The sequence below is a fragment of the Loxodonta africana genome, chromosome 18 (assembly GCF_030014295.1).
Source record: "Loxodonta africana isolate mLoxAfr1 chromosome 18, mLoxAfr1.hap2, whole genome shotgun sequence".
Lineage (NCBI taxonomy): Eukaryota > Metazoa > Chordata > Mammalia > Proboscidea > Elephantidae > Loxodonta > Loxodonta africana.
Window position 1 is genome coordinate 51000245 of NC_087359.1, and position 26931 is coordinate 51027175.

The 26931-nt window shown below is 50.8% G+C and overlaps 2 protein-coding genes and 1 long non-coding RNA gene across 4 annotated transcripts in view; 2 read left to right on the forward strand and 1 right to left on the reverse strand.

Annotated features, from left to right (window-relative positions):
* Positions 1-917: 917 nt before the first annotated feature.
* Positions 918-6239, forward strand: ZNHIT3 (zinc finger HIT-type containing 3). Of its 2 annotated transcripts, XR_775842.3 has the most exons (6): positions 918-1027; positions 1121-1152; positions 2953-3039; positions 4071-4151; positions 5593-5889; positions 5974-6239. XR_775842.3 is itself a non-coding variant. In XM_003414570.4 (5 exons), the coding sequence occupies exons 1-5, from the start codon at positions 942-944 to the stop codon at positions 5772-5774; spliced, it is 468 nt and encodes a 155-aa protein (XP_003414618.1). In that variant the 5' UTR covers positions 918-941; the 3' UTR covers positions 5775-6239. The 2 variants fall into 2 exon arrangements, 1 of the variants encoding a protein (XP_003414618.1); XM_003414570.4 differs by having other exon boundaries at positions 5593-6239.
* A 129-nt stretch (positions 6240-6368) lies between these two features.
* The window catches only part of MYO19 (myosin XIX), a 33366-nt gene continuing 12803 nt past the window's right edge, over positions 6369-26931 (reverse strand). Inside the window, exons 6-25 of the mRNA XM_010594269.3 lie at positions 25896-26028; positions 25173-25242; positions 24526-24628; positions 23557-23653; positions 23340-23416; positions 21711-21801; positions 21062-21233; positions 19275-19348; positions 18377-18498; positions 18053-18166; positions 17657-17833; positions 17157-17309; positions 16012-16119; positions 14984-15054; positions 12969-13072; positions 11080-11246; positions 10844-10973; positions 9541-9626; positions 8874-9179; positions 6369-7862 (exon numbers count right to left, since the gene is read on the reverse strand). Of these exons, the coding sequence (XP_010592571.2) occupies positions 7734-7862; positions 8874-9179; positions 9541-9626; positions 10844-10973; positions 11080-11246; positions 12969-13072; positions 14984-15054; positions 16012-16119; positions 17157-17309; positions 17657-17833; positions 18053-18166; positions 18377-18498; positions 19275-19348; positions 21062-21233; positions 21711-21801; positions 23340-23416; positions 23557-23653; positions 24526-24628; positions 25173-25242; positions 25896-26028 (2484 nt within the window). The 3' untranslated portion in view covers positions 6369-7733. The remainder of the gene's footprint in view (positions 7863-8873; positions 9180-9540; positions 9627-10843; positions 10974-11079; positions 11247-12968; positions 13073-14983; positions 15055-16011; positions 16120-17156; positions 17310-17656; positions 17834-18052; positions 18167-18376; positions 18499-19274; positions 19349-21061; positions 21234-21710; positions 21802-23339; positions 23417-23556; positions 23654-24525; positions 24629-25172; positions 25243-25895; positions 26029-26931) is intronic.
* On the forward strand, positions 21836-25944 carry LOC111751765 (uncharacterized). Its single transcript, XR_002786838.2, has 3 exons — positions 21836-22203; positions 24504-24591; positions 25835-25944. It is a non-coding gene; the product is annotated as an uncharacterized LOC111751765 (long non-coding RNA).

Sequence of the window (26931 nt, forward strand, 5' to 3'; positions counted from 1 at the left end):
AGTGAGAAACGTACAGCACGGAATTCAAGGAGGCAGTCACTCGGGGTGGTGCAAGTGCAGGCTAGCACCAGCATGACCCTAAGAGTGAGCCTCTGCCTCCTTCCTTCTCCTCTACTTGAAGCCTTAAACTCCCAGAGAGCAGAGACTGCTAATCCTTCCCTTCCTCCCCAGCGCCTGGGCAACGCTGGGCTCACAGATGTTGTGTGCCGTCCAGTGGATAGCGACCCTACAGGACACAGTAGAAGTGCCTCATAGGGTTTCCAAGGGTCGCTATGAGTCGGAATTGACTGGACGGCAACGGGTTTGGTTTGGTTTAATCTTTAGGGGAACAGATTGGCAGGTCTTTTCTCCCTAAGCGGCCGGCGAATTTGAACTGCCAACTTTTCGGTTAGCAGCTGCGTGCTTTAACCATGCTCCTTGGGCTCACAGTAGGCGCTCAATAAACACTGATAAGTGGAGAAGCCTTGGCTTTCTTTGTGAAAAATGGACTAGGCTGGGAAGGGTGGGTTCCTGCGCGCCACATGAACTAGCCGAGTCTGGTTTGTCCCAGTGTCTGGACTTGTAACCAGATGAAGGGAGATCCCAGTGCCCGCGAAGATTCACAAAATCCGAGTCGGAAGGCACCTTAAAGACCGTTTAGTGCTATGCATTCATTTTACGTGGGGACAGGGTCGGGTCTACATAGCGAGTTCTTCGACAAGGTGACTTCATGAAGAAAAACCTCCAAAGCAAGTACCGGGCGTACATCGAGTCATCGACGTTCTACCTACCTGGGCTGGAACAACGGGCAGGATCATTCCATTGCTTTTGTCTGCCGATAAACGCCGAGCGCCAATTGGTCCTGGCTTAGGAAACGGAAACGGAAAGAGGGCGTGCACGTGGGATCCGCGGCGTGAGAGGAGCGCGCGCCGGACCGGAACGAGTCCTTGGAGACACCGGGCATGGCGTCGCTCCGTTGTGGAACCGCCGTCTGCGTGGTCTGCTTGGAGAAGCCCAAATACCGCTGCCCGGCTTGCCGCGTGCCCTAGTGAGTGTCGGGCCGGGGCGGGAGGCCCGAGGGCGGCGAGAGGGTCCGCGCAGCCTGCGGGGCTGACACGGCCTGTGGTCTCTGTTGCTACAGCTGCTCGGTGACCTGCTTCCGGAAGCACAAAGGTAAGGGCCCGGCGCCCCCTCCTCGCGCGGGGCAGCCGCCGGGTTCCGCTCTGCCGACGTCTCGGGGACGTGGACCTCAGCCTTTGCACGCCTGATCTTGCCGGAGCTCCTTCCCAGCCTTTCTTGTCGCGGGTCTCCCCTCCATCTGCGCGGGACCCTCGTTCCTCGGGCTTCGTCTCTGGTGTCCTGGACCCTTCCCTTCCTGCGGGTCCTTCACCTTTGCCTGGAAAAGCCTCTCCGAGCTGTAAACGTTAAAAAAAAAAAAAAAAAAAAAACCGAAAGTTCTCCTACCCTGCTTTTCCTTCAACGTGCCACTCTCTTTTGCTTTTTCAACATAGTTGAGTGCTTTGGACTTCCATGTTAGCGTTCTGGCATAGCTCCTCATCATTTGGCAGAAATGTTACCAGGTGCTTTTTCTGCCCCTTATATAATGGCTTTTTCATTTGCAGCGTTTTCACAAGAAACCGTCTAGTTCAAGATAGGAAAGAAATGGGGCTTCCCTGCTGGAAATAGGGCTGGAGATTTGGGATCCGAAACGTTTCTCTTTCTGCATCTTTTTTGAGGTCCCTCCAGGAATCAGGAACCCGTGCTACTGCCAGGGCTGGGTTTTCTGGAAATGCAGATTTAAGCAGTTCATTCCCCTGTTGAAAACTGCATAACTTCCTAGCATCTAGGGCAGAGTGGTGTTTATTGAGTATTACTCTTTCTAGGGGACATTTAGGAGCCCGGGTGATGCAGTGGTTAAAGTGCTCAGCTGCTAACCAAGGGCAACTGTTCAAACCCACCAGCAGCTCCACGGGAGAAAGATGTGGCAATCTGCTTCCGTAAAGATTACAGCCTTGGAAATCCAATGGGGCAGTTCTACTCTGTCCTGTAGGGTGGCTATGAGTTGGAATCAATTCCACAGCAGTGGGTTTATGGGAGGTTTGTTGTCACAGTATGCGGGGGTGGGGGGGGAGTAGGTGGTACTACTGATAATTGGTGGGGGGGGGGGTGGGCGAGTACATCCTGTAGGACAGCATGGGACTGTCCTACATCACTAAAGACTGTCACACCCTCGATACCAGTACTGCTTTTTTGAGAGATATTCTCTTGCTCTAGCTTTCCTCCTCTTGTGCCCCTGCCACCTGCCAGGCCTGTCCTACCAATCAGCTGACAGCGCCTCATCCGCATCTCCCTGTACTTGACCCTAGTTTTTCAAGTGTCTGGTCCAAGCACAGCCTTTTTTCTGTGCCAGGAATGGTGCTTTTTCCACCTGGCAAAGATTTCTCCTCCAAGAGTCCTCTTGGTCTTGTCTCCTGACCCTCTCAGATGGATTTAGACCAGACCCTTCTTACCATATTTCTAGCTGTCATTTGTGATATAGTTGTCTATTTACTTATTGCTTTATCCTGTAATACTAACCCTTTTTTAGGATGGCCTGGTGACTTTTTCACCTGTGTATTTCCAGTGGCACACGGTACATGCCAATTTAAGTGTCTGAAACTCCTGGGAAAATTAAAGTCAGTATGCCTCTAAATCCTGGTGAAAGCCCTGTGAGATTGGGCAAGACAGGAAGGATAGGAACAGGCTCTTGGAGTGCATGAGCTCTGCTTCCTCAGCCCTACTGCTAGGTGCAGGATTGCTTGTAGTTTTCCTTACACTGATCTCTCACTTTCTCCATAATCCTCTCCACGCCACCTACACCCTTACCCAATACATATGCTTTCTTACCTAGGAGCTGGCTTTGGGGGCTGGAGGGCAGGGGCAGCCTTGTCACTGAAATGGAGATGGTGTATGCCTGAGATTTGTGTTTTTCAGAGCAGTGCAGCCCTGAAACTCATTCTGTAAAGAAAAAAAGAAGTTCATCTCTTCCTACAAAAACTGCAAAGCCTGTGGAAAACAAAGGTGGGCTAGATGATTTAAAAACAAAATCAACCAACCAACCTAGAAGGGGCTTTCAGATATAATAAGGAAAGAAAAGAGACTTGGCCTGGAGTGGCAGTCAAGAACCATAGGCTTCATCAGGGGCAGCAGCTTCCTTAGCCTGAGCACCAGGAGTGGGGACACACATAGTCGTGGGTGACATTGATAGGGCAGCCTGAAGGCATCATTCAGGGAAAGAAAAATGGGGCAGGGAACTGAGAGAAAAAAGGCCAGGGCAGAGGTTTGGGGGCATGGAGTTGGCCCTGCTGACCTTTTCTTGTGGCATCAGTTCTCTCTACATGGCCCTGGCTGGGGCTGACATTTCTCCTGAGCTAGGTCCAGGCGGGAAGCTTCCTTTGACCCAGCTTACCTTGTGGCTGCTGCTGGCAGCTCCTCACAGTTTATAGCAAGCAGTAGTGGGCTGTCATTCTATCCATGTCTCCAAACCATCTTTAATACCTGCGGGGTATTATGCACCACGGCAGGCACTGAAAGCATCCCCTTCCAGTGCCACCAAAAAATTAATGAAGATTCATGGCAAAGGGATAACCCGTTTCTGCTCTTGGAGAAACTTCCAGGTTCAGTTCAGGTAGGCCCAAGCAATTTTTGCGAATGCTGCAAGTAGAGAGGATTTACTTTAGCAGGTTTCTACAGAGCACCAAGTTTTTGACCTATGACAAGGTTGGAACCATGGTGTTGGGAGGTGGGGTGAAGAGAGTTGGAAAATCAGGCTCTAAGCCCAAAAACCACAGACAGAGTATGTGAACACTAGGATACGTTCGTTAACTTAAAACTACCGATTCTGCTGTCTTTCACTTTCCTAACAGGAGCGTTAGTGTGGCCACAAGTGCCAGAGAAGAAAGGGTATTTGTGTTGTTTAAACTTCCTGTATGCCCCTTCATGTATGTGTGCACATACAGTCTCAGTCTGCTGGAGTAGTTTTAAAAAGCTGGTGCCTAGGCTTTCTTTTCAGTCATAAGCAGTTGACTGTGTTGTGTATTTTTTTTCCTTAGATGATGAGTCATCTATAGCTGATTTTCTCAATAGTGATGAGGAAGAGGACAGAGTTTCTCTGCAGAATTTAAAGAATCTAGGTAAGTCTGTACTGTGCTTGTTTATTTTTGTCTACCTTTGAGATACATTAAAAAAAAAGTATCTTGTATGTTCAGCAAAGATTTACACAGCACTTGAGGTTCCCATTCAACAGTTTCTACACAAATTGTTCAGTGACATTGGCTACATTCTTCACAAGACTATCAATATTTCCGTTCTGGTTCTATTTCTGTTAATCTAGTTTTCCTGCTTTTTTACATTTTCATTTTGTTTTAAAGTAATTGTTGACCATTTGGTCGCATATAGATGATTTTTTAAAGGAGCACAGCACTCATGGGTGACAGTCTTTTTTTGTGAGCTAATCTGTTCTTTAGCTAGAAGGTGACGTTGGGGCTGGTTTCATTTCAGGGTTTCAGGAGTATCTCAGGGTAGTAGTCTCACAGTCCTCCAGTCCACTGAGGTGCATTTAATCTGTTGTATAGAAGGTAATTTCTAAAAGTTATTAAATACCTTATCATGGCACTTGGGGCCCTTCCTCTCCAGCCACCATTCTGTAAATATGCAGGGCTTGCACAGCCTCCTAACAGCACCCTTTGCTCGAATCCTCCTGGCTCCTCCTTCAAGGCATGGTTTAAGCTTCCTTTCCTCAGTGAAACTTTGGACCTTTTGCCTCTCTGAATTAGGCCCTTTTTCAGCTTCCCACAGTTGCTTGGGCTTATTAATATGCCGCTCACATTTCGTGGTAATCTCTCTTTAGCCACCAACCTGTGTTTATCCCCGTGTCCCTTGTGTTCAATTTACAGTCCAGCCATTAGTGCAGATTGGTAATCACGATTTGATTTTTTTGGAAGATAAGAGTGTTGATAACGCCCAGCATTTTTGCAGCACTGTTCATTTAATTCCTCATAATGGTTTCATTATATATGTAATTAAAGGTGGGGATTTCTTTCGTTCTGTTCCCCAAAATCAGGCTGAAAATCAGTTATTTGCACTTAGTCCCCTTGTAGCGATTAGACTGAGGTTGGAACTGAGCTGGTAATAGGTGTGAAAAATTTTGTAAACTGTGAAGCATTATACAGATGTTAGTGTTAGTTTACCTCTGGGTCATGTTTCATGCTGGATCCCAGACTTTTTATTTCAGAGTATTCGGCATAACTGTCTCCACTATTGAGAATCTTTATCTCTATAAAGAAAATAAAGCATGCCAACAATATAACGCTGTATTCTCTGTGCTGATTTTCTTTAGGTGAAATGGCATGAAGTTACAATATTTATACAGTATTTACACTTAATCCGGAAGACATTTAATATGCTGATCTCATCTTCTGTGTTAAGCACTGGGGTAACTTGTGGGTTTAAGGGTTAAGGGGATACAGCACCTTTGAAAATTGTGTCTTACATTTGAAACGTTTAGCTTTCAGCTACCTCCGCCTGTTCCCACTTGCATTCAGGTTGTCTTTTTTTTTGTTGTTAATTTTTAAGGGGACTCTGCATCACTGAGGAGCTTATTGCTCAATCCACACCTTAGACAGCTGATGGTCAGCCTCGATCAGGGGGACGACAAAGCAACGCTCATGAGAGCTTATATGCAAGAGCCCTTGTTTGTGGAGTTTGCAGACTGCTGTTTGAGAATTGTGGAACCGTCCCAGAATGAGGATTCTTAAGATGGATTATTGTGCTGCCTGCCTCAAGCGTGCGTGTGACTCCGAGAGCCTGCCCCGCCTCCCTGGAGACCAGCTAGTGTGGAGAGAGGCCTCACGGGAGCTCTGAGCGAGGGAGGTGAGTTCTAGCATGCTGACCAGCTGACTGATGTGAGCTGTGTGGGTCTTCGCCTCCATCAACACGGATTCATGTTTCCGGCAGGTGGGAGTACTCGAAATGACAAACCCGTTATGGAGAGAAAACTCAACATTCAAATGGATTGTTTTAAAATGTTTTATTTTTGGTATGGCTAAGATTGACGTCATAAATGACGATATCAAGTTTTTTATACCTGTTTGAGCTAAAAACTTGACCAGTGTTACTAAATAAAATCAAAACGTAGTAGTTCTATTGTATGTTTCATCATCCTTGGTTTATGATATTCTAATTATTTGAAATTACATTAAATAAATTAACAACTTGTTAAATACTAAGGTTTCATTCCCTTTTTTCTGGCTTTAAAGAACAGAAATTAATTTTCTCACAGTTCCTGAGAAGTCCAGATTCAGAGTATATCAGCCAGCAGGGTTGTGCCCTCTCTTTGCCGTCTCTAGGGAAAGAGCCTCCTTTGTCTTCCCGTTCTGTAGCCTGGGCATTCCTCGCCTCCTTGCTATGGATAGAAGCGTTTGGCCCCATCATTTTATGGCATCTCTTTTAGCCTCTACGTGACTGTATTTCCATGTCTCTCTTTTTTTGTGTGTGTTTCAACATTAATTTGGGCCTCTCAAAATAAGAGCACAGAGCAGCATTTAAGAGAGAATGGTTTTAAGGGGTCTTTTTAAAAGCTCAGAGATCAGAACCAGACCCCAGATGTTCTGACAGTTGAACCCCATGGGTAACAACACAGATAAACTAGTCTGTTTTGCTGATAGGGCTGTTGAGAGAGCAGAACAAACCTCTTCATTAAGTTTCACTCCTGGCCTGCTATAGATGAAGCCTTACTTCTCATCTCTATTCAGGATCATTCTGAGAGAATACATCTAGAGGTCTTCAAATCAGGAAGACTGCCACCAATACTTTCTCACATGTCATAATCATACCAAGCCCTCAGTAGTCAGGTGGGACTTCTCTGTTCTAGAAGCATCCAGGAAAATTTGTGATTTTTCACCAATGACTCTTCCTACAATCTAAGAAAAGCACAGAAGACCCATCTCTCCCCCTGCCCTGACTGTATTGCTCTCCTCACCCCAAAGCTGATTCCTGCCTCCAGCGGAGGGCTAGGGACACCACTAACCCTCAGCCAAGGAACAGGCTCTGATAGGAACCACTTTTCTTCTAAAGTGGTATCTCACCATCACCATCTGGCCTCTTCAAAAGAGAATGAGTTTTCATCTGTATGTAACCATGTATATATCTGTGTCGACCCTGGAAAACCTTTTAGAGTGCTTCCGTGTAAATTCCTGCATTTGCTTTTTTAAAATTTTTTAAAAGCTTTCATTCCTTTTTAAGGAACTAAATGCAAAAGTCCCCCCAGCCAAAATTTCAGAGCCAATTTCAGGCTGACTTTGCCTGTTTTCTTGCAAAAGTGCTCATGGGGAGTCAGGGGTACTCTGCTGCACTGATGGATAGCATCTCAGGATGGACGGTTGAGTCCAATGCTCAGTTGGACATATGGATGTAGTGAAGGTCTCTATGGCCCTGATGCTTCTTATTCCTGGTTTGGGATCGCCCAACCCTGACCCTCTGTCAGTGCCTGAGATGTAGGTTGGAGACCACAGGCCCACTGGTACGTTTGCCGGTGCAGCCCAGGCTCTGAGGCTGGAGCCAGCATGCTCTCACATGCACTGTAGTCGTTGTGGGAATAGTTTGGCAGCTGTGCGTTCATCAAATGTCTTCGGCAAGGCAGCTGGCAGGAAAAGGCCTCGGAGAAACAAAGGCACCAAGGATCACCCAGCCAGGGGAGGGGAGAGGGCAGGAAGAGATCACACTTGGATCAGCCTGTGTCTTTCCAGCAGAATCTGATTAAAGCCAGTAACACTGCAGGGCGAAGGTTGGGGGCAGATGTCAGCATGGCGCAGTGGAGACTTTCTGCAGTGAAACTTTATCGTGCCCTAGGGAAAGAGATGCAGCTAAGCTTACCCCAGCTCCCAGGAGTGCCAGGGCCTGAAGGTGCCTCACAGGGCGAATGCTGCAAGAGCAGTGAGGTGTGGACAAATCAGTGCTGGTACGAGGGTCGTGGCCACAGCAGGACTAAGTCAACATTTTTTTCCTCCTTATTCTAAAACAATGGGGTTTCCACTCCAGAGCAGGACTAACATACAAAACTTCACATCCACTTGGTGTCAGATGAGGACACACCAGGACAGTTTTCCCTTGCTAGGAGTACTGTCTGTCTGGCACGTTCCTGGGAGATTTATCCAGAGGGTGACCTACAGATTCCTCTGGGATGGAAATGCAGTTTCCTTTCTACCGCCTTGTCGATTCACTTAATCCTTGCTGTGACCCTGTGTAACAGACTATTAACCCCATTTTATAGATCAAGAAATGGAGGTGCCAAGAAATGAGATATGACTTAGCCAAGGTTATCCAGTGAGTGGGGGCAAAGCCAGGACCTTGACCCTGGGGTTCTGCCTCCAGCATACATGCCTTTCAACTTTTCTCAGCCACTTCATTTTTAATGGAAATGTGTGACATTGACTTCATGAGTGTGCCGGCTGATATGTAAAAACATGGGGGCCTTAGACCACTGATTCACTCATCATTTCCTCAGCTGGAAAAGGAGGTAAACCAAGTAATAAAATTTGACAACATGGTGCCAGATCCAGTGACATTCGAGGACTTATTAAGATTCAGAGAAGATGCTAGAACACTTAGATGCAGTGTTAAAAATGTAAAGGGGCTCTGGAAAATTCCCAGCTGTAATGATGGCAATAATCCAAACCTGCAGCTAGCTGGGACGAGCAAGCTTCTGGTTTACCGGACGAGGTAGGGATGGCTTTTGTCACAGCCTCAGTCCTGCTCCCCCTGCAGATTCCCAGGGTTTGCCTTCTACCTTTTATGGTGGGGTGGGAGGGACCCAGAGTTGTGCGGCAGGACAGGCCATCCCGTCACATACAACCTACCTGAGGCAGCGCTCGTATGGACGTGATACCAGCCTGGTCATGTTGTGCAGTCTGGACAGCATAGCTGCTGGGCCCACCTGAGGGAAGCTGGAGGCAGGCCCGGACCACCAGTTTCCTCTGAAAGCCGCGTACACCCATGGCCGAGTTGGCCAGGACCAGTCCCAGGGGCCAGAGGCGGATTATTGCCCCCAGGAGCCTGTTCTGCACCAGAGGCAATGGAGTGGAGCTCAGGGAACGGGGATCTTGAGACAAGTGTTGTTCCTCTGCACCATCCAGTTCTTCAGAAGCAAGGGAGGCCATTCTGATCTTAAAAAGAAAACATCCCTTAAGGATACAAAGTCAGTGCCTGGCCCTGTGCTTAAGTCCATACATAAGCTACTTTAAAAAAAAAGCTTTACTGAGATAAAATTCACCCTTTAAACTGTATAATTCAATGATTTTTGGTATAATCCTGGACTTAACTGTGTCACTTTTTACTTTCATAACAACCCTGCAGTGTAGGTGGTATCACCCTCATTTTATACATAAGGGACAGGGCTCAGAGAGGTACAGTGACTTGCTTGAGGCCACCCAGAGAGCTGTGGCAGAGCCAGCATTCTGAATCGGTCTGTCTGGTACCAAAACTCCCACCCACTGCCCACCCTGACTTACTGAGGCAGATACTCACTCTCCACTTCTGCCATGTGCGCTTGATGATGGTGGCAGCTGTGTGCAGCCTCTGGATGTGCTTCCGAGTTAACCAGGAACGGGTGGCTAAGAGTTTTGCCCAGAAACAGGAAAGAGATTAAAAAAAAAAAAAATACTCATTAAGGTACTGGTACATAAATCGGGGACTGACTCGATAGCAACTAACAACAACAACAAACTATAGGGCACCCTATTGACGGTGGTTTCCACTGAACTGTGGAAAGACGCTCTGGGCGAGGTGGACAGAACTCGAATCCTAGGGCACCACGGAGCCATGCATCCACCTACTGAGGCTGGGACAGTGAGCTTCAATATATGAGGACTGTCTTGTTATCTAGTGGTGCTACAACAGAAATACCACAAGTGGATGGCTTTAACAAAGAGAAATTTATTCTCTCAGTCTAGGAGACCAGAAGTCTGAATTCAGCGTGCCAGCTCCAGGGGAAGGCTTTCTCTGTCGGCTCTGGGGTAAGGTCCTTGTCATCAATCTTGCCCTGGTCTAGGAACTTCTAAGTGTAGGGACCCTGGGTCCAAAGGACACACTCTGCTCTTGTTTCTTGGTGGTATGAGGTTCCCCTGTCTCTCTCCTCACTTCTATATCTCAAAAGAGATTAACTCAAGACACAGACTAATCTTGTAGGTTGGGAGCTGCCTTATTAACATAACTACTACGGACTGCCAAAGAACAACAAATCTGTCTTAGAAGAAGTACAACTAGAATGCTCCTTAGAAGCAAGGATGGTGAGACAGCGTCTTACATACTTTGGACATGTTGTCAGGAAGGATCAGTCCCTGGAGAAGGACATCATGCTTGGCAGAGTACAGGGTCAGCGGAAAAGAGGAAGGCCCTCAATGAGGTGGATTGACACAGTGGCTGCAACAATGAGCTCAAGCATACCAACGATTTTAAGTATGGTGCAGGACCGTGCAGTGCTTTGCTCTGTTGTGCATAGGGTCGCTATGAGTCGGAATCAACTCGACAACACCTAACAACAACTTCTAATCCTGCTTCATTAACATCATAGAGGCAGGATTTACAACACATAGGAAAATCACATCAGATGACAAAATGGTGGATAATCAATATTGAGAACCACGGCCTAGCCAAGTTGACATACATTTTTCGGGGACACAACTCAATCCATAACAGGAACTCAATGAGCAAAGTTTCACAGGAAAACAGGATCACATGGGGTCTGTATGTCATCACTGACAGGCAGGGGATCCAGGCCCAGCTGCTGGCCTGGAAGGAGCCCCGCCCCTCACCAGCCCACCCCTCCTACCTGCCTGGATGAGCACGGCAGCCCGCCTCTGCCTCTCCTGCTTGTGGTGCAGGTATCGCCTCCAGCCATCTTGGATGCAGCGGGCACACTGCTCTAGCACCTGGGCACGCCCACATTCCAGAAGCTCCAGCTGGGAGAAGGGGTATCCAATGAGGTCCCAAGCCTCCCGCCCCCCATCCTGCTAGGACATGTGGCTGGCCTCTGTAATCTCTCTTCCTCATCCCCAAATGACTCACCGTGGAGTCGCTCATGAACACCTTGGTCCTGCCACAGCGCACTGGGGCTGGCCTGGCCTCAACTGGCTCACCAAGTGTGGCTGCTGCCCGAGTTAGAATTGGCAGAGTGTGAAGAATGTCCTGGAGGAGAGACTGCAGCGTGGCCTCCTTGGCGGGAGGAGGCCCTTCTGCGGTGAGAGACAAGGGCCCCATGAGTGCTACACGTTCCTGTGTCTATCTCCTGTTCTCTGGCCTGAAGAAACTGGCTCTGGGCTCCCCAACACTCATGGACCTCTTTCCTACTGTTCTTGCCTTAATAATTTCTATTTCCTGTTTTTAAGGGGAAGCCCAGAGACAGTTTTTGATTGTCCCTGGAGCTCAGGGACAAACAGCCCTGGCTGTTCTGAGGAGTCTCAGAATCCCCACTGTGGCTGTGCCATCAGTCTCTGTCCCCATGGGTCTCTCTTGGTAGGCTGGCAAAGGGCACTTGATGCCTGGTAGAGCAACTCCTTCCAGGCTGGAATCCCAGGCTGCTCAGCCAGCATTTGTTTCCAAGGCCCCAAACAGGGCAGCCGGCCCCCTTCCCAGCCCCTGCCCCCTCCCTGCCATGGATAGGAAAAGGGACAGCAGAAATTCCAGTAGGTCCCCCTGCCTACCCTCCCACATCTCAGGGGGTGACTGCTGGAGAGGGACAATTTACCTGAGGGCTCTGACCACCTTTAGCTGCCCAGTGCCTCATTGGGGACAGGGTGCCAAAGGAGACACCGCAGACGAGAAACAGCAGCAAAATCAACCAGGGACCAGAGGGGCTTCGGGCACAGAACAGGAGGCAAACCACAGAGAGAGAGGGGAGAGAGAGGAGAGGAGAGAAGGGGAAAGAGAGGGTGAAAGGAAAGTGACAAAAGTCTGCCCCGAGAGGGGAGAAAAGCAAAGTGGAATTGTCTCACTGGGGCCTGACAGGCCCCGGGAAAGGTGGGTGGGCGAGGGGAGCAGCTGCTGCCGGGCTGGGATCCTGCTGAGAGGAGCCCACCCTTGGCCTCTTCTCCACCTGTCCTCGGGTGCCTCATTCACTCCCAGAGCCTCAGTTATATCTTTCTACATGCCGAAAACTACCAAATCAGGCCACAGGCCAGACCTTCCTTAACACTCATCCAAGTGCCTTGCAGACACCTCCACTGGATGACCCAAGGACCTGGAAATAGGGTCACCAGGGCCCCACCAGCTTCCCCAAGCCTCTCCTCCTCTTGCTTTTCCTCACTGGCCTTTCCTCTCCCTCTACATCCAACCAGACATGCATTGTCTGGCCAGTTTCTTCTCTTAACATTTCCTGTGTCCACACCTCTGGCTTCCCTTTGCCATGGCCTCTTAAGCAGCCTCCCTCCTGGGTCTTGCCTCACTCCCACAGCCCTTCACAGGGCCCCAGAGTGGTCTCCAGAAAGCATGAGGACAATGGAGACTATCCCTCATTCATATTTCCTTCCTATCTGCCCAGAGAATAAAGTCCAGGAGCCTACACCTGTCACTCCAGCCTCACTTCCTGCCATTCTTGCCCTTATGCATCACGTTGGAATGCCCCAGAGCTCCTCACATGTAGTGTGGTCTCACACCTCTAGGTGTCTGTTTAGATCATCTCTGACATGTGGAAAGCCCTTCACCTGCTAATCTAATTTGTCCTCAGATACCACCTCCTCCAGAAAGCCTTCCCTGATTCCCTCCTCCCCAGCACTACCCATAGCATCCTGTTCATAGCCCCACCTTCCCACGTTCCACATTGTTTGTCTTTTTTGAGTCTGTTTCTTCTAGAACTATGAGGGCAGGGCTATGAATCCCCAGCCCTGAGCCCTGAGGGAACATGGGGTAGGTGTTTAGTAAACTTTGGCTAAATGAAAAACAAATAGGCCCCCACTCACTTGAGTGCCCTTTGGCATGAGATGGGCTGTGGAGACCAGAGGATGCGCGAAGACGGAGCCTTCTCAGCAACTCATATCGGTCCACAAAGTTCTGGTGAGACACCCTGGAACACAAAGCAGGGGGTGAAGAGAACAAAATGACTTCACCTGTCAGCCAGGCACAGTGCTTGGGGCTCAGCAGACTTCCCTTCACTTAATCTGCTCAACAACCCAGTGAATCGCTGCTCTGACTTCCCATTCAATGGACGGGGGAGGCCCAGTGAGGTGGCTGGGGTCACTCAGTGACGAGTCAGTGGAGACCATTTTAAGTAAGGTCTGCTCTTCCTGCTGTCTTTTTTAATAGTTGTAGTGGTTACGAACTCAGGCTGCTAGCCAAAAAGGTTGGCAGTTCAAATCTACCAGCGGCTCCTTAGAAACACTTTGGGGCAGTTCTACTCTGTCATATAGGGTCGCTATGAGTCTAAATCGAATTGATTGCAGTGGATTTTTTCACTTGGGATTTGCAGCTTGCCTCCTCCCAAAGGGGCTTCCAGGCCTCCCCCAAGACGACTGGATCACTGTTATCATGCAACCATGCCCAGCCACGCCACCCATCATCCTCTCTGACTGGTGTCCTCCACTTCCCCCTGATCTCTCCACTCCCCTAAACACTCCTCTGAACAGCTGCTAAACCTGATATCTGCACGTCCTCCACCCATTTGCTGGTTAGCTGTCCCAAGTCTGGCTTCTGTCCCCAACAGTGCACTGATGTGGCTTGTGTCACTGTGTCACCAAATCCAGTGGTCAGTGCTCGGTCACCCTCTGGCCTGGCCTCTGGGTTGCAGGTGCCTGCTTACCCTTTTCCCTGTACACCTCGCCCTTCCAGCCTCCAGGACCCCATAATCCTGGCTTCCTCCTCCGCCCACGACTCCTCCCCAGATGTCCTTGCTGGTTTCTCATCACCCACCCTCTGTAAATGTGAGCGTTTCTCAGGGCGTGGCCTCAGACCCCTAATCTCTCCCAAGGGATTTCCTTCTTGCTCATGGTGTTAAGATCTGTGCACCTACAGCTCTTAAAGCTCTGCTGAGCCCAGAGCCTATCTCAGAGCCATCTCACACCTGCCAAGACCTTCAGAGAATTCCTGACCTTCCCCTCCCACCCTCCAGCCTGGACCTTCCTTAGACAATTACATTTCAGTAAACTGTCTCCCAGTGCATCCATTAGCCTAAGACAGGCCAAGACAGCCTGGAAGTTGCTTCTGCAACCTGGAAGTTGGCTGCTCCCAGGCTCAACACCTGAAAATCAATCCACAAGTCCTGCTGTTTCTACCACAACCTGTACTCCACTTTGACCCCCGCCTCTCCACTGCAGCCACCCTCGTCTGAACCGCCACTCTCACCCGGACGCCTGCAGCAGCCTCATCTCCTCCCTTCTATCCTGACCCCTTATGTAGCCCCCCATGCACCAGCCACAGGGATCTTCTTAAAATATGAGTGAGATCACACCACTCTCTCCTCATGGCGTCCAGCAGCTTCTACTGCACTCAGGACAAACTGCAAAAGTCCTCGAATGGCTTACAAGGCCCTTTGTGGTCTGGTTTCTGCTCACCTCCCTGTCTGGTCCCACCCTGCCCGTTCTATGCTCCAGTCACTCTCAGTTCCTAACCTGGGAACTTTATTGCTACTGTTACCTCTCTTTGGAACACTCCCCTCCCCGAACTGTCTCCAGACTGCTCCTTCCCATCCGGTAGGCCCGAAGTCCCCTGGTAGTCTATCTAATAGCATTTTTTGTTTCTTTCCTAGCACTGATTATATTTATACTTATTTTCTTGTTTCCACAAGAATGAATGCCCCACAAAGGCAGAAACCCACCTTCCTTATTCACTATTACCGGAAGCAGTGGCTGGTACAAAAGAGAACACAGTAAGTGAATGGACATAGCCCTTGACTTACAACACCTGCCTCTTTCTTTTCAGCTCCACATCCCAAGCCCGGCCCCAGCTCTGGCCCCACACCTGCAGTGACCTGCCCACTCACCGGATGGGGAAGCCGGCAGCACTGATGTGGATGGTCTCTACAAGGCCACAGGCCTCCAGCTGGCTCAGGACCTGCAAGGGTAGGGAGACAAGGTGGCACCTGTGGCACAGGGGCCAGCGAGCCAGGAACATAGTCCCTTCAGCCTTCTTCTGAGGCCCTGGCCAGCGTGGACTTGCAGCCTCTCCCAAAGCTTGGGCTGAGAGGGGTACGCTTTTTGGGGCAGTGAGAAATCAAGGGACCTCGATGAATCTCCTTTTTTAGAAAGGGTCCTGGCAATCTTCGAGTTCCTCTTAATCTGATGCATGGCTTCAGATACAGCCCAGCTCTGTCTCATCACTTCAAGCAGCATCCAAGGATTCACTAGCTCACAACACAGCCGAACCAAATTTTTCTTTTCTTTTTTGCAGGCAATAAGTGATCCATAGGTGAGGGGCAGAGGTTATAGTTGTGAAGATTCTTCTGTAACCTGAACCAAGGTCTTACCATACAGCAGAGTGGTCCTGGCTATCAACCCCAAGGCCACATACACCAGCTGACTGTGGGACATTCTTCAGTATCTCCAGTACCCACACATCATCCATATTCCTCAGCCAGCTACCAGAAGCAAAGAGCAGCTGCTAGCCATGGGGGTGCTTTTGTGCAAATTAGAAAAAAAAAATCTCCAGCCAGAAACAGCCTCACTATGAATGAAATATTAAGTTAGACTCACTTTCACCTAATCACAAAAGACATCCAGTCCTCTAGGCAGCTACAGTCTCTTGTCAGGGCACATGGCTTGGTGAGTAGATAGCAAGATGGACTGAGGTCTCTACTTGCCTCCTTGGCTAAGCCACTGTGCAGTGCACAGACCACACCACCATCCATGACTGCCCTGCCAGAGCAGGTGAGACAAGCCCTCCTCAGGTTCAGGCCCAGCCTGAGAGAACCCCTCTAGTCACTCCATTGTAACGATGGTCCTGCTATTCATCCCCCCAGGGCCTTAGTCAGATGGCATGTGTGCAAATCAGCTTTGGCCCAGGGTTACTTACCTCCTCCCTGATGAAGGTCTGTGCCTGGCCATGGCTGTTGGGCTTGATGCAGCGAATGTAGTGGGGTGTGGTGCTCTGCAGGACCTGCAGGAGCTGTTCCAGGGAGGCCTGCATTGGGGAGAGACTTGGGTCAGGCAGGGACTGGGGCTGCCTGGGCCATCAGCTGGGCCCTGCTTAGTGGTTAGATCAAATACCTCCTCTGGCCCTCCCAGCCCCAAGGCAGAATCCTCACATGCTCTGGGGATCACTATGGTGGGCTTGCACTGACCATGGCCAAAGCACACTCTGCTCCTAACTTCCGACTGCTTCTCACCTCTGCCTCCAGGGACCCTTCTTCTGATTGGTTTCCCTGCATCTGGTCTCAGCCTCCTCCCCCATTACCCTCCTTCCGAGAGCAATCTGCCTAGAAGAGAAAAATCTCTCCCCCGCCATTCATTTAGGGAAGAGCTACTAGCATTAAGCCCCTTCTACATGCTGGAGGGGGTGCCAGGGTCGGCTGCTGCCTCAGAGCTCAGTGTCCAACGGGCCACACAGATGCTGAATGGATGCCCTCAGTTGGGGTGCCTGAGGCTGGGACAGAAAAGTGTTAATTATCATACCTGCATTTCTCAGGGTGTGTCCTTAAGGAGGTGATAATAGAGCTGAGATGTGAGGGATGAGAAGGAATATGAGTGTGGATGGTGGGAGTGAGGGTAGAGCTGAGGGGACAGTGAGAGAGGTGGAGCAGTCTGTGCAAGGGCTGAGAGATAGCAGAAAGCACCAGAGGTTGGAGGAAGCAACAAATCCACTCTGGGCCGAGGGCAGAGTTTGAGCAGGAAGCTGGAGAGCTGGGAATAGGCAGATCACAGAGGCCCATGCAACTCTTGCTCTCCCATGACCACCTATCAACAGTGGGTGGGAGGCCTCTACTGTGTGACCCACACGCCCCTGGGCTTCCATCAGACCAGTTATACCCAATAGTCTGTCTGTCTGTTTCAGGTCTCTGCCGCTACACTGGACTAGACGCTCCACGCGGACTGGGACCATGCCTACTTGGCTCACCACCGTTCCCCAGCAAACAGCAGCAATCCTGGGAGATGCTCCAAAAACATTTGTAAGACTGGTAAGTGAGCATAAGGACCTCAGGTCAACACCACCAGACCCACCTTGAACTTGGATACCACGGTCAACACAGGGGCCCTGCTCTGGCCAGAAGACTCCTCCTGGGAATTCTCTTTGGGATTAGTAGGAAACAGCACCTTGAGCAGGGGATCCTGGGATTGCTGTAGGAGTCTGGTCAGCTCAGGGGGGACAGGGTCCTATTGGGAGAGGGAAAGGGCAGCAGGTGAGTACAGGTGGAGCTGCTACCTCAGGCTGTCCACAGGCAGGTCATCCGGCCCACCTCAACCCCAGAAGACAGGCCTTCCAGGGAACAGCAGGGCCTGAGTCTAAGGGAAGAGTAGGTCCACTGAACTGCCAGAGACCCAGTCTAACAGGAGTCATGTATAAAGGTGGGTCAGGCCTGGACTAGCCGAGAACTCAGGCAGGTGAGCCCAAGATAGTGATCTGAATTCTGGGAGGATGTTCAGGAGGGAATGGACACATGATGGGAAACTCTCAGCCTCTCATCTCACCCAGGATCCCGCAGCCATGGTATAGCGCTCACCTTGTTCTTCTCCACCAGGCCGGCAGTGTGGTAGCACACTGGCCCTGCATAGTGCACCACGATGAAACTGGGCTCCCGGCTGAGCTTGTTCTGGCCCAGGCAGGGCCTGCCTGCCAGGACACTCTCAATGCGTGTCTGAAGCTGGGCTGCGCTGCTTGGCCGATTAAGGCGGCACTCCTGTGCGGGACAGCAGTAGTAGTCAGCCACAAAAATGAGAGTGTCTCACCACAACCCTCGCAGTCCCACCCTGCAGCCCCCATGGCAGCGGAGTTGTCACAACTGTCCCCCCCGGCATCACCGTAGGCTGGGAACTAGGGACTAGCAAACCCATTTGGCAGAGGGGGAGACAGAAGCCCAGACTAGGCATGAGACAGTCATCTAGCTGACCCTCCTCACCTCATTTAAGAGGGAGCAGATGCTGATGGGGCTCCCCTCGATGAGATCCAAACAGCTCTGGTTGTCCTGGTAGTTGACAAATGACCACTCCAGGCCCTCAACTGCATATTCTTCCTAGAGGGCAAAGGTAGGAAGGTCAGGATGCAGCTGTGGTCTTTGGCCCAAAGAGGCTGGTCCATGGCTGGTCTCAGTACCACAGTATATTCCAGAACAGCATCAAAGAAGAAAGAAATGGCTGCTACTCAGATCCTGGGATGGGGCCAGAGTCAGGAAGAGGTCAGAGAACCTAGGAGAAGGGCCACCCCACCCTACCCCACCCCTCACCTGCTGAGCCCTTAGGAAGTGAGCCACAAAATGTTGTTGTAGCTTCTCATTGGCGTAGTTGATGCACAACTGCTCCAGACTGTTGTTGGGAAATGACTCAAATCCATACACATCCAGCAGGCCTGTGAGGACGGGGAGAACCTGTGGGGCCACTGCAGGGAGCAGGTGGCGGTGGGGGACTATAGGAGCCCAGAGCCTCTGAGCTAAGCTGCTGCCAAAGCGTCATGGAGATAAGATGGAATAAGCACAACACTCAGCAGTGGGCTGAGTAATACACCCCCTCCCATCCCACACATACTCAGGGCTGTCTCCATTTCACCCCATGCCCCCTCAGAACCCAGAAATGGGAGAGAAGTCAAATGAGGTGTGAGGCGCAGCCCAGGGCACCCAGCCCACTTTTGAATCTGAATCCTCTGGCCCCTCTAGGCCCCTCCTGTGAGGGAACCAGGTCCCAGGGAACATTTTCTATGTCAAATCCACCCTGGAGGCCCTGGTCTCTCCTGCGATGTTGCTGCCTAGAATTCCGCCATTCAATGTGCAAACTTCCCTGGTGCCTTTGAGTTATACTTCTCTCACTTGACAATCCCACCTAGGTCTCAATGATTTTGACCTCAATCATGTCCCCCAAGTTCTTTCTAGTCTAGCTCATTCATCCCCCACTGCTCTTCTGAGATAGGCAAGGCACCAAGTGAGTTAGCCAGAGAGCTATGGACAGGTCAGATGGGGGCGCTGCAGAGAACAGCATTTTCCTTGCCCAATGGTGAAGAGATGAGGAGACTTGGGCACAGAGAAGGGAAAGGAGTTGTCCAGAGTTACAGTGGACCCAGGATTCCAGGCCCTCAGTCCACGGCTTTATTGTTCTTTGAAGGAGTGCTCCCGGCAGGGTGAGCCCAGCTACCTATGAAAGTGGTCCACGCGTTGGGGTCTGCACAGATGCTGCTGTTGATTACAGATACCAGCCAGTCAAACAGCCTGTTGGGGGAGGAAGAGTGGACTCTGATGAGCCTGAGGTGTGGCAAAATTCTTCAGCAGTCAGAGTACCACACCCTGGAGGGCCCTGCATTCTGAGCCTGACATATCAGGGGCTAAGCCCTCTCCTTCCTGTTTCCTGTCCATCTGTCCTAAGCTCCTGCACCTGCAGGCTATCACTGTGCATGTTCCCAGGGACACACAAACCTGGTCTGTTCTTCCAGCAAGACTGAGCGTGGGAGTGCCTAGAACCCTCAGGCTAGACAGGGAGTGGGTCACACAGCCTGACACCCAGCTGGGGTCTTGACTGGAAGGGGCTGGTGGGCAGGCCTGGGTTCGTAAAGAACTGAGTTTACCAGGCTCCCCTGCAAAACTCCACCAGTGGGGCCCAGAGCCCAAGGCCTTGCCACTGGCCTCCAACTTAGTCCCACACAAGTGGGCCCAAGTCACCTGAGATCAACAATAACACCTTCCACTCTGGAGCCACCCCCATCCCAGAGAAGATGAGGCGGTTACTATACAATGTAAGGACATGTACAACACTATTAAGGAATTCCTTCTTTACAATTTTTCTTAATTACTCTGCAGCTTTTTTCAATTCAGGTAGATTTCAAATTTCTCTTTTTGCAATAGAAGCTTCAAATACTCATTACAGGTACTAAAAAAAACCTCAAAACCTAGTGATGCAATGACCCGACTGATGTTATCGTGTGGAAAATGTCTTGGTCAGAGGCTCACTCTGTGATTATCACAGTTTATCCATTCATTTTTCAGCAATGTGGAGGCAAAGGCTGTTAAAAATCTTTGACCTGAAATTCTGATGTGAAATTAGCTTGAAAGCGGTGGGAACCGAATCTCTTGCTGAAATGGACTAGTCTGGGCCCAGCTGCCCTGGGCCATTTTCAACCCAGAGAATTTTGTTCCCTCAGAGGTGCTTCTCAGACTCTTGGTTCTTTGAGAGGTCCTTAAAAGTGGAGGCGGGGCGAACTGTGTCCCAAAAGGGTTCCCAAATTCCCACATGCACATGTACGTATGTATGTTCTGTTTCATAATTTCAGAGGACTCTGGGTCCCTAAAACCCTCCTCAGAACCCAGGGTGAGAAACCAGCCTTAAGGGGCTCAGGCCTGTGGTTTTAGTGTTTGTGAAGCTGTGGCCTAAATACCACATGGTTGGAGGGTAGAGATGCCCATGTAAACCCACCAGGAAAAGGCCAGGACTCCTCCACCTCCACCATGTTCTGAGCTCCCACTTACTGCATAATGTATTGCCCAAGACTACAAGCGGAGCATCTAGCCCTACCCTAGGAGAGTACATAAGTCCTTAAGAAAGACAAGGGTACACAGAGATGGGGGATCCTATTCATCTAAGGGTCTGGAGCTTGCCTTGCCACTGGCGTGCCAGGTAGGCTTTCATCACTTATTGCCAAAGTCAAGGCAGCCTTCTGTACTGTAATTAGAGCTGAATCTAGGCCAGGAATGTGGCAACTTGCCCACTTAGAGTACTCAGGAATAGAGGGTAAGGGCCCTGCCTCATGAAAAACCTGGGAGCCTCCCCCTGCCCTACCCCCTGAGGTCTGAGGAACAGGTAGAGGAACTGGGTCTGCTTTATCTGGCCTCCCCCACCCTGCCTGATGGCGGTTGGTCTGACCCCAGATGGGGAGAGGATTTAAGGGGAGCATAGGGCAGGACAGTGCTGGGCCCAGAGGATCTGCTCACCTTGCGTAGACCAGTTTGGCCAGACAGTCCCTGCGGGTGTCACACTCAGCTCGGGAGCAGGGCTTCCGGAACACCTGCTGCTGCCTGCCTGCCTTAATGGTTCTGATCCGCAGTGTCTCCAGCAGCGTGTCCCCTGGGAGCCGTAGCAGCGAGGCCAACGTCTTGACAGACCCTGGGAGGGGCGGGTCCTCCTTAGGCAGATCACCCTCCATCTAAACAGTCCCCTCCATGAGGCACTGTGAAGTCACCACAGTGGAACCAGGACTCGCCTGGCTGGACAGGGACACCTAGGTTCTGATGGGTGAGGGGCCTCAGTGAAGGTCCCCTCAAGGGGCAGAGCCAGGATTGGAACCTGGCACTTCTATGTCCTAGTCCACACTACCACGTGTAAGACAAATCTTGTTATAAACTCTCTGACTCTCATTTTCTCATTTGTAAAATGGGGATGAAATGGTCTCCCTCACCAGAGATGAAGCAAGGAGCAAATTATCTAGGACAGACCCCAAGATTTAATTTTGGTGGTTTAATTGAAGGCATCAGATTCAAAATTTAGTTGGAATCGACTTGATAGCAATTAACAACAACAAGGCTCCCACCCAACCCCATGAATGTTGGTTGATTTCCTGGGAGGTCCCAGCCTGCCCCTCACATTTGGCACAGTCCATCAGCTGGCAGGGCTGGGCTTCATCCTCCGAGTCAGCAAACTGCATGTTGCCGAGGTGCAGCAGCCCGGCTAGGACCTGAGGGGGAAAAGAGGGGCAAGGGACAGGAGAGGGCATGAAGCGGGCACATCAAGGACTGGAGCCTAGCCTGGGGGTGGGGGCTGGCTCTCTCCTGAATATCGTCATGATACAGAATAATTACAGTAGTTCCCAATTATTGCTCACCTACTAAATGTCTCTTTTTTTTTAAATGTCTCTGCCAGGCACAGTGTAAGCAAGGTGCATGAATCATCTCAATTAATCTTTTCAACAATCCTACGAGGTGTGTGCTGTGATGATGCTCATTATAGGAGAGGAAAAATCACAAGCCCAAGGCCACACAGTTGGTACAGGGTAAAGCAGGATTGGAACCCAAGCAGTCTGACTTCAGATGCCTCCGCCTACCGTCTGTCCCTCTGGCTCCCTGTCCAGGAAGACTGGGTAAGTAGGAACACCGCTCCTCTGTTACTTGTGGACCAGAGTCACACGGACAAGCCCCGCAGGGGCTGCAGAAAGGAGAACCCAGGCCCAGCAACTCTGGAAGGCTTAGATCTGATGCCAGGAGAGCACCCAGGGAGGACCCCTCCACAAATGCTCTTGGCCTTCTGGCCACAACCCCCCTCACTGACAGAAAACTGCTATGCCCAGAGGGCAGTGTGGCTGAGGCAGAGGAGCATGCCACCCTCAAACCAGCACTCCTGCCTGGGGACTCCTAGTGGTGTCCCCTCAGCCTGGGCTTGTCCCTACGTGCTGTCCTTCTGGTTGAGCTCTGCCTGGCGGTGCCTACGCCAGGTGTGGCACCCTCCCTGCTGAGCAACTCCCATCTGGAGTTGGAGGCCACCTTCCACTGGACTGCTGTTTCCCTGCAGTGGCTTCTTCACCCCTGCTGCCAGCCTATCCTGTCTTTCCCCTTCCTGTGCTCTGGTGTGGGGGAGTGGTGGGAGGTGGGGGGCAGTCAGCCCTGTCAGCAAAGGCAGATGGGAGAAGAGGCCACTAGTCGGGATGAGAGGGGCCCCGTTCACCTAGGCCAGCACTACATCCTGAGAGGGAGAGGTGGGGGCGGGGGGCAAGAGAAAGACAGTGGGACTTTGGAATTACTAAGTCTGGGACAAACTCTATTTGCATCATGGATGGGTGTCTAACCTGGGGCAGGTCATTTTCTTTCTCCGGTTTTCTCAAGCGTAAAATGGGAACAATAATCTCCACATACATAGGACTGTTGAAATAAAAGCGAGTGAATGTGATTTTTACATTTAACATGCCAGACAAACATGAGGTAGTGTTATTTCTCTGCTATGGCTGTTGTATTTATAACTGACCCAAGCACCTTGCTCTCTGCCCTCCCGGAGGCCCTGAGCTCTGAGGAACATTGTGCTCTTCTCTGTGTCCCTGTCCACCCCGACACCCAGTCTCCAGGCTCAGTGGCACAGAAGGTGGTTGACTCCTTGGAGATTGCACAGCAGGGTCCAAAGTGTTCGATCAGCAGGGAAAGACCAAGTCACAAGCCCAGGGAAGGGCCCTATGAAGGAGCCCCCACGGCCTCTGGCAAATATAAGTGGTGTGGCTTTTCTTCTGACCTTAAAGATGTTGTTCTGGGTAGGGGTGTCAATGCCCAAATGGAGCATGGCCTCTCTGGTCACCTCAAAACAATCCTCTGAAAAAGAATCCAAGTCACAGCCCAATATCAGGGTTAGAGAAGGTCAGTAGGGTGGCAAGAGATGAAAAAGGCAGGCCCTGTGTGGATGGGTGGGTGCTGCTGGGACAGCCCAGGGTGGTGGGTGAGGTGCCCCCTACCTTCCAAAGTCCACTCTGGGTTGGGCAGCCAGGAGAAGGCAGCTCCCTCGGGGAGGTGCCACTGCAGCCTCTCGTCTGCACTGGCTCCTTTGCAGATCTGTGGGCAGGGCAGGTGGGGGCTGAGCTAGGGGTACAGGGAAGCCCAGGCCTGCATAGCCTGGGGCTGGGACGAGAGGAGTGAGAAGTGGCAGTGATATCACAAAGCTGTAAGGTCTCTGTAGAGAGCCCAGGGCAGAGCTCTGGTTGTCCCCAGCCTGATGCAAAAAAAAAACCAAAAAACAAAAAAACAGAAATCCCTACCCTGGGGAAGCCTGTAGCTCGAGGAGAAAGCACCACTCTACCCTGCAGAGCCCCCAGTTCTGACTGGGGAGGCATACCAGTTCCCTAAGGATACTCCCAGACTAAAAGCAGGGGAGACATACTATCCACGCCTTGGGGGAACCCCTAGTCTAACAGAAGCCCTCGATTCTGTTGGAGGAGACAGCTGACATTCTAGGAGCCCCTAGTCTGATGAGGTTGACATAGCTCCCATCCTAGAGACATAGTTTCAGTTTCAAGGACCTTCTGGTCTGATAAACCCAAAACCAAACCCACTGCTGTCAAGTCGATTCCGACCCATAGCAACGCTATAGGACAGAGTAGAATTGCCCCATATGGTTTCCAAAGAGTGGCTGGTGGATTTGAACTGTGACCTTCGGGTTAGCAGCCGAGCTCTTAACCACTGTGCCACCAAGGCTCCTCTGGCCTGATAGAGGAAGCAAAACTCACACCCAGGTCAAAACTATAAGGAATCAAGGTCCAGCGTGAGGCAAAGGTGCCACACAGGTCTGCAGGGATAAGCAGTGGCACTGCTGAAAGGCTGGTGAGGGAGGGGCAGAAGCATGGGGCCAGCTGGGTAGGGGAAGCAGATGTTTGGGGCACAGACTCATCATTGCTCTGCTAGGCAGCTGTGCACCCCTCCTGGCAGACCTGGTAGAAGATGTGGAAGTTCCTCTCACTGGAGGTCTGGCAGGCCACTCGAGTTTTCTCTAGCAGGTAGGTCTGGACTGCGGCTCCGGTCATCTGCTGGGCCCTGGGCATGCGAAGACCAGAGTCCATTAATTGCTTGTTCATTTCAAAGCCATTTATCAGGCACTTACTCTGTGCCAGACTGCAACCCAGCAACTCCCCGCCAAGCTCTTCCACTTAGCTAAATAGCAGGTCCCTGGTGGTCTGGGACATTCCCCTGTACCCAGCTCAGGTGGGAAGGGCCAAGGCCTCTGTCTGTCACTCTGTCCCATCCCAAGGCAGGAGCAGAAGCTTCAACTTCAGCTCAAGGGCACAGCCCAGAGAGGTGGCAGTTTAACTCCAAGTTCTTGAGCAAGGCTAGAAGCTGGGAGGAACACGTAGGCCACGACAAGCACACTGCCCCAGAACTGCTACAGTCAGAGCAGCTACAGCTCTCCAGGTCCAATGATTACCCTCAGGGCTCACTGATCATAAAGAATCCCATATATATACATGCCAGGAGAAGTGGGGTTTTGCCCATAGGGGTGGCCCAGGCCAGACCCTACCCCAGCCACTTTCCTCCCATGCCGCCCTTGCCCAGTATTAGCCAGGGAGGCAGCGGCTGTTACCCGTTCAGCTGGAGCTGGATGAACTTCCCAAAGCGACTGCTGTTGTTATTCCTCAGTGTGCATGCGTTCCCTAAAAACCACACCTATGTTAACACTGCTCCTCCAGCTTTACACAGTTCCTGTGGGTCAAGGTGGCTGCAGGTTCCCTATCTTCAAGTCACCTTTGCTAATTTCCAGGTCACAGTGGACAGGACAAGGAGATGGGCACTCAAGCTTCAGCAGGTGACATTTGGGAGAGTTAGAAGAACTTCTTGGCAAGGAATTGGAATGAGCAAGCCTAGGCAGTCAGGGACCATCTTCTCTGAAGGGAAGGGGTTGAAAGCAAGCTGTCACTATTGGCTCAGATAGTAAGGCACAACATCTAGGCTCAGGTCACAGCCTGGACACTAGTTACTGTCTATCCTAGGACAAGCCCTCTTCCTCTTTGGACCTTCAGGAAATTGGATGGAGGGATAGGATGTAGACCAGATGTGCCACGAGGTCCTCTTAGCACCACCGCTCAACCTGCCTAGCTGGAGTGGGGAGATGACAGAATGATGCCCCTGTACTGGAGGGAAGTCCTAAGGGATACCTGGGAGGAGGTTAGGAGTCCAAGGCCGTGAGGCATACACGCATCCTCCAATCCCCAGAGAGAAGGTCTCAAAGTTCTACACTTCTCCCAGGAAGGTGGCAGATCCCAGAAGAAACGGGACAGAGGTGCTGTGCAGAGAACACCAAGCTCACCAAAAGCTTCCATGACAGGGTTGGAGTTCAGGATCCGCTGTTCGATCCTCTCTGCCACCTGGTGGCTTTCCCAGGATGTGGACGAGGAGGCCACCACAGCATAGAACTTCATCAGGCAGCGAGACGTCCACGTCTGCAACAGAAACAGCTCTGTGGGAGCCGTGCCCAGGTTCCCTCACTTCTGAGCCTGGCTGAGGGAACAGCGCCCACCAGAGCTCTCCTCTCACGCATGCACACTGCGGCCCAAATGGGTGAATGATGAATGCAAGTCTGTGGCCTTGGGCAAGGCACTTCCCCATTTGTGACTTGGGGATGCTCATCTCTGCTTCTCCCAGCTGCAGATGATGCACTTAGGGGGTCATAGCAGTGGTATATGTAGTAGCCAAAAGGTGGAAACAATCCAAATGTCTATTAGAGGATAATGGATTAATAAATTGTGATATACACATACAATGGAATATTATATAGTCATACAAAGTCTTGAAGCACTGATACATGTTACAGTGTGGATGAGCCTCAAAAATATTATGCTAAGTGAAAGAAGCCAGACACCAAAGGTCACAAATTGTATAATCCCATTTATGTGAAATATCTAGAATAGGTAACTCCACAGAGACAGAGAGCAGATTAGTGGTCATCAGGGGCTGGGTGATGGGGGAAAGGGAATGGGGAGTAAGTGCTTAATGGATAAGGGGTTTCCTTTTGGGGTGATGAAAATGTTTTGAACTAGACAGAGATGTGGTGATACAACATTATGTAAGTACTAAATTTTTCACTTAAAAATGGTTAATTTTACGTAACGTGAATTTCACCTCAATTAAAACAAGAATGAAACATGGGGAGCTAGGACAGAGCATCGGCAAGCCCCCTGACCTTGGCTACTCAGTGTCTCGGAGGCCTCACAGCTAACACTGGTTGTTGACTCTGTGGCAGGCACGGAGCTCCGGAGGCTTTCTGTGCATTTCTCACCAACCTTATAGATGCAGGTGCCAACTATACAACCCAGTTTTAAAATCATGAAACTGAGGCATAGAAA

Excerpts from the sequence above, each read along its gene's own strand:
- ZNHIT3 (XM_003414570.4), top strand. The coding sequence starts at position 942 with ATGGCGTCGCTCCGTTGTGGAACCGCCGTCTGCGTGGTCTGCTTGGAG. Across the intron at positions 1,153-2,952 it reads CTGCTTCCGGAAGCACAAAG|AGCAGTGCAGCCCTGAAACT; the intron begins GTAAGGGCCCGG and ends TGTGTTTTTCAG. Across the intron at positions 4,152-5,592 it reads GCAGAATTTAAAGAATCTAG|GGGACTCTGCATCACTGAGG; the intron begins GTAAGTCTGTAC and ends TTAATTTTTAAG.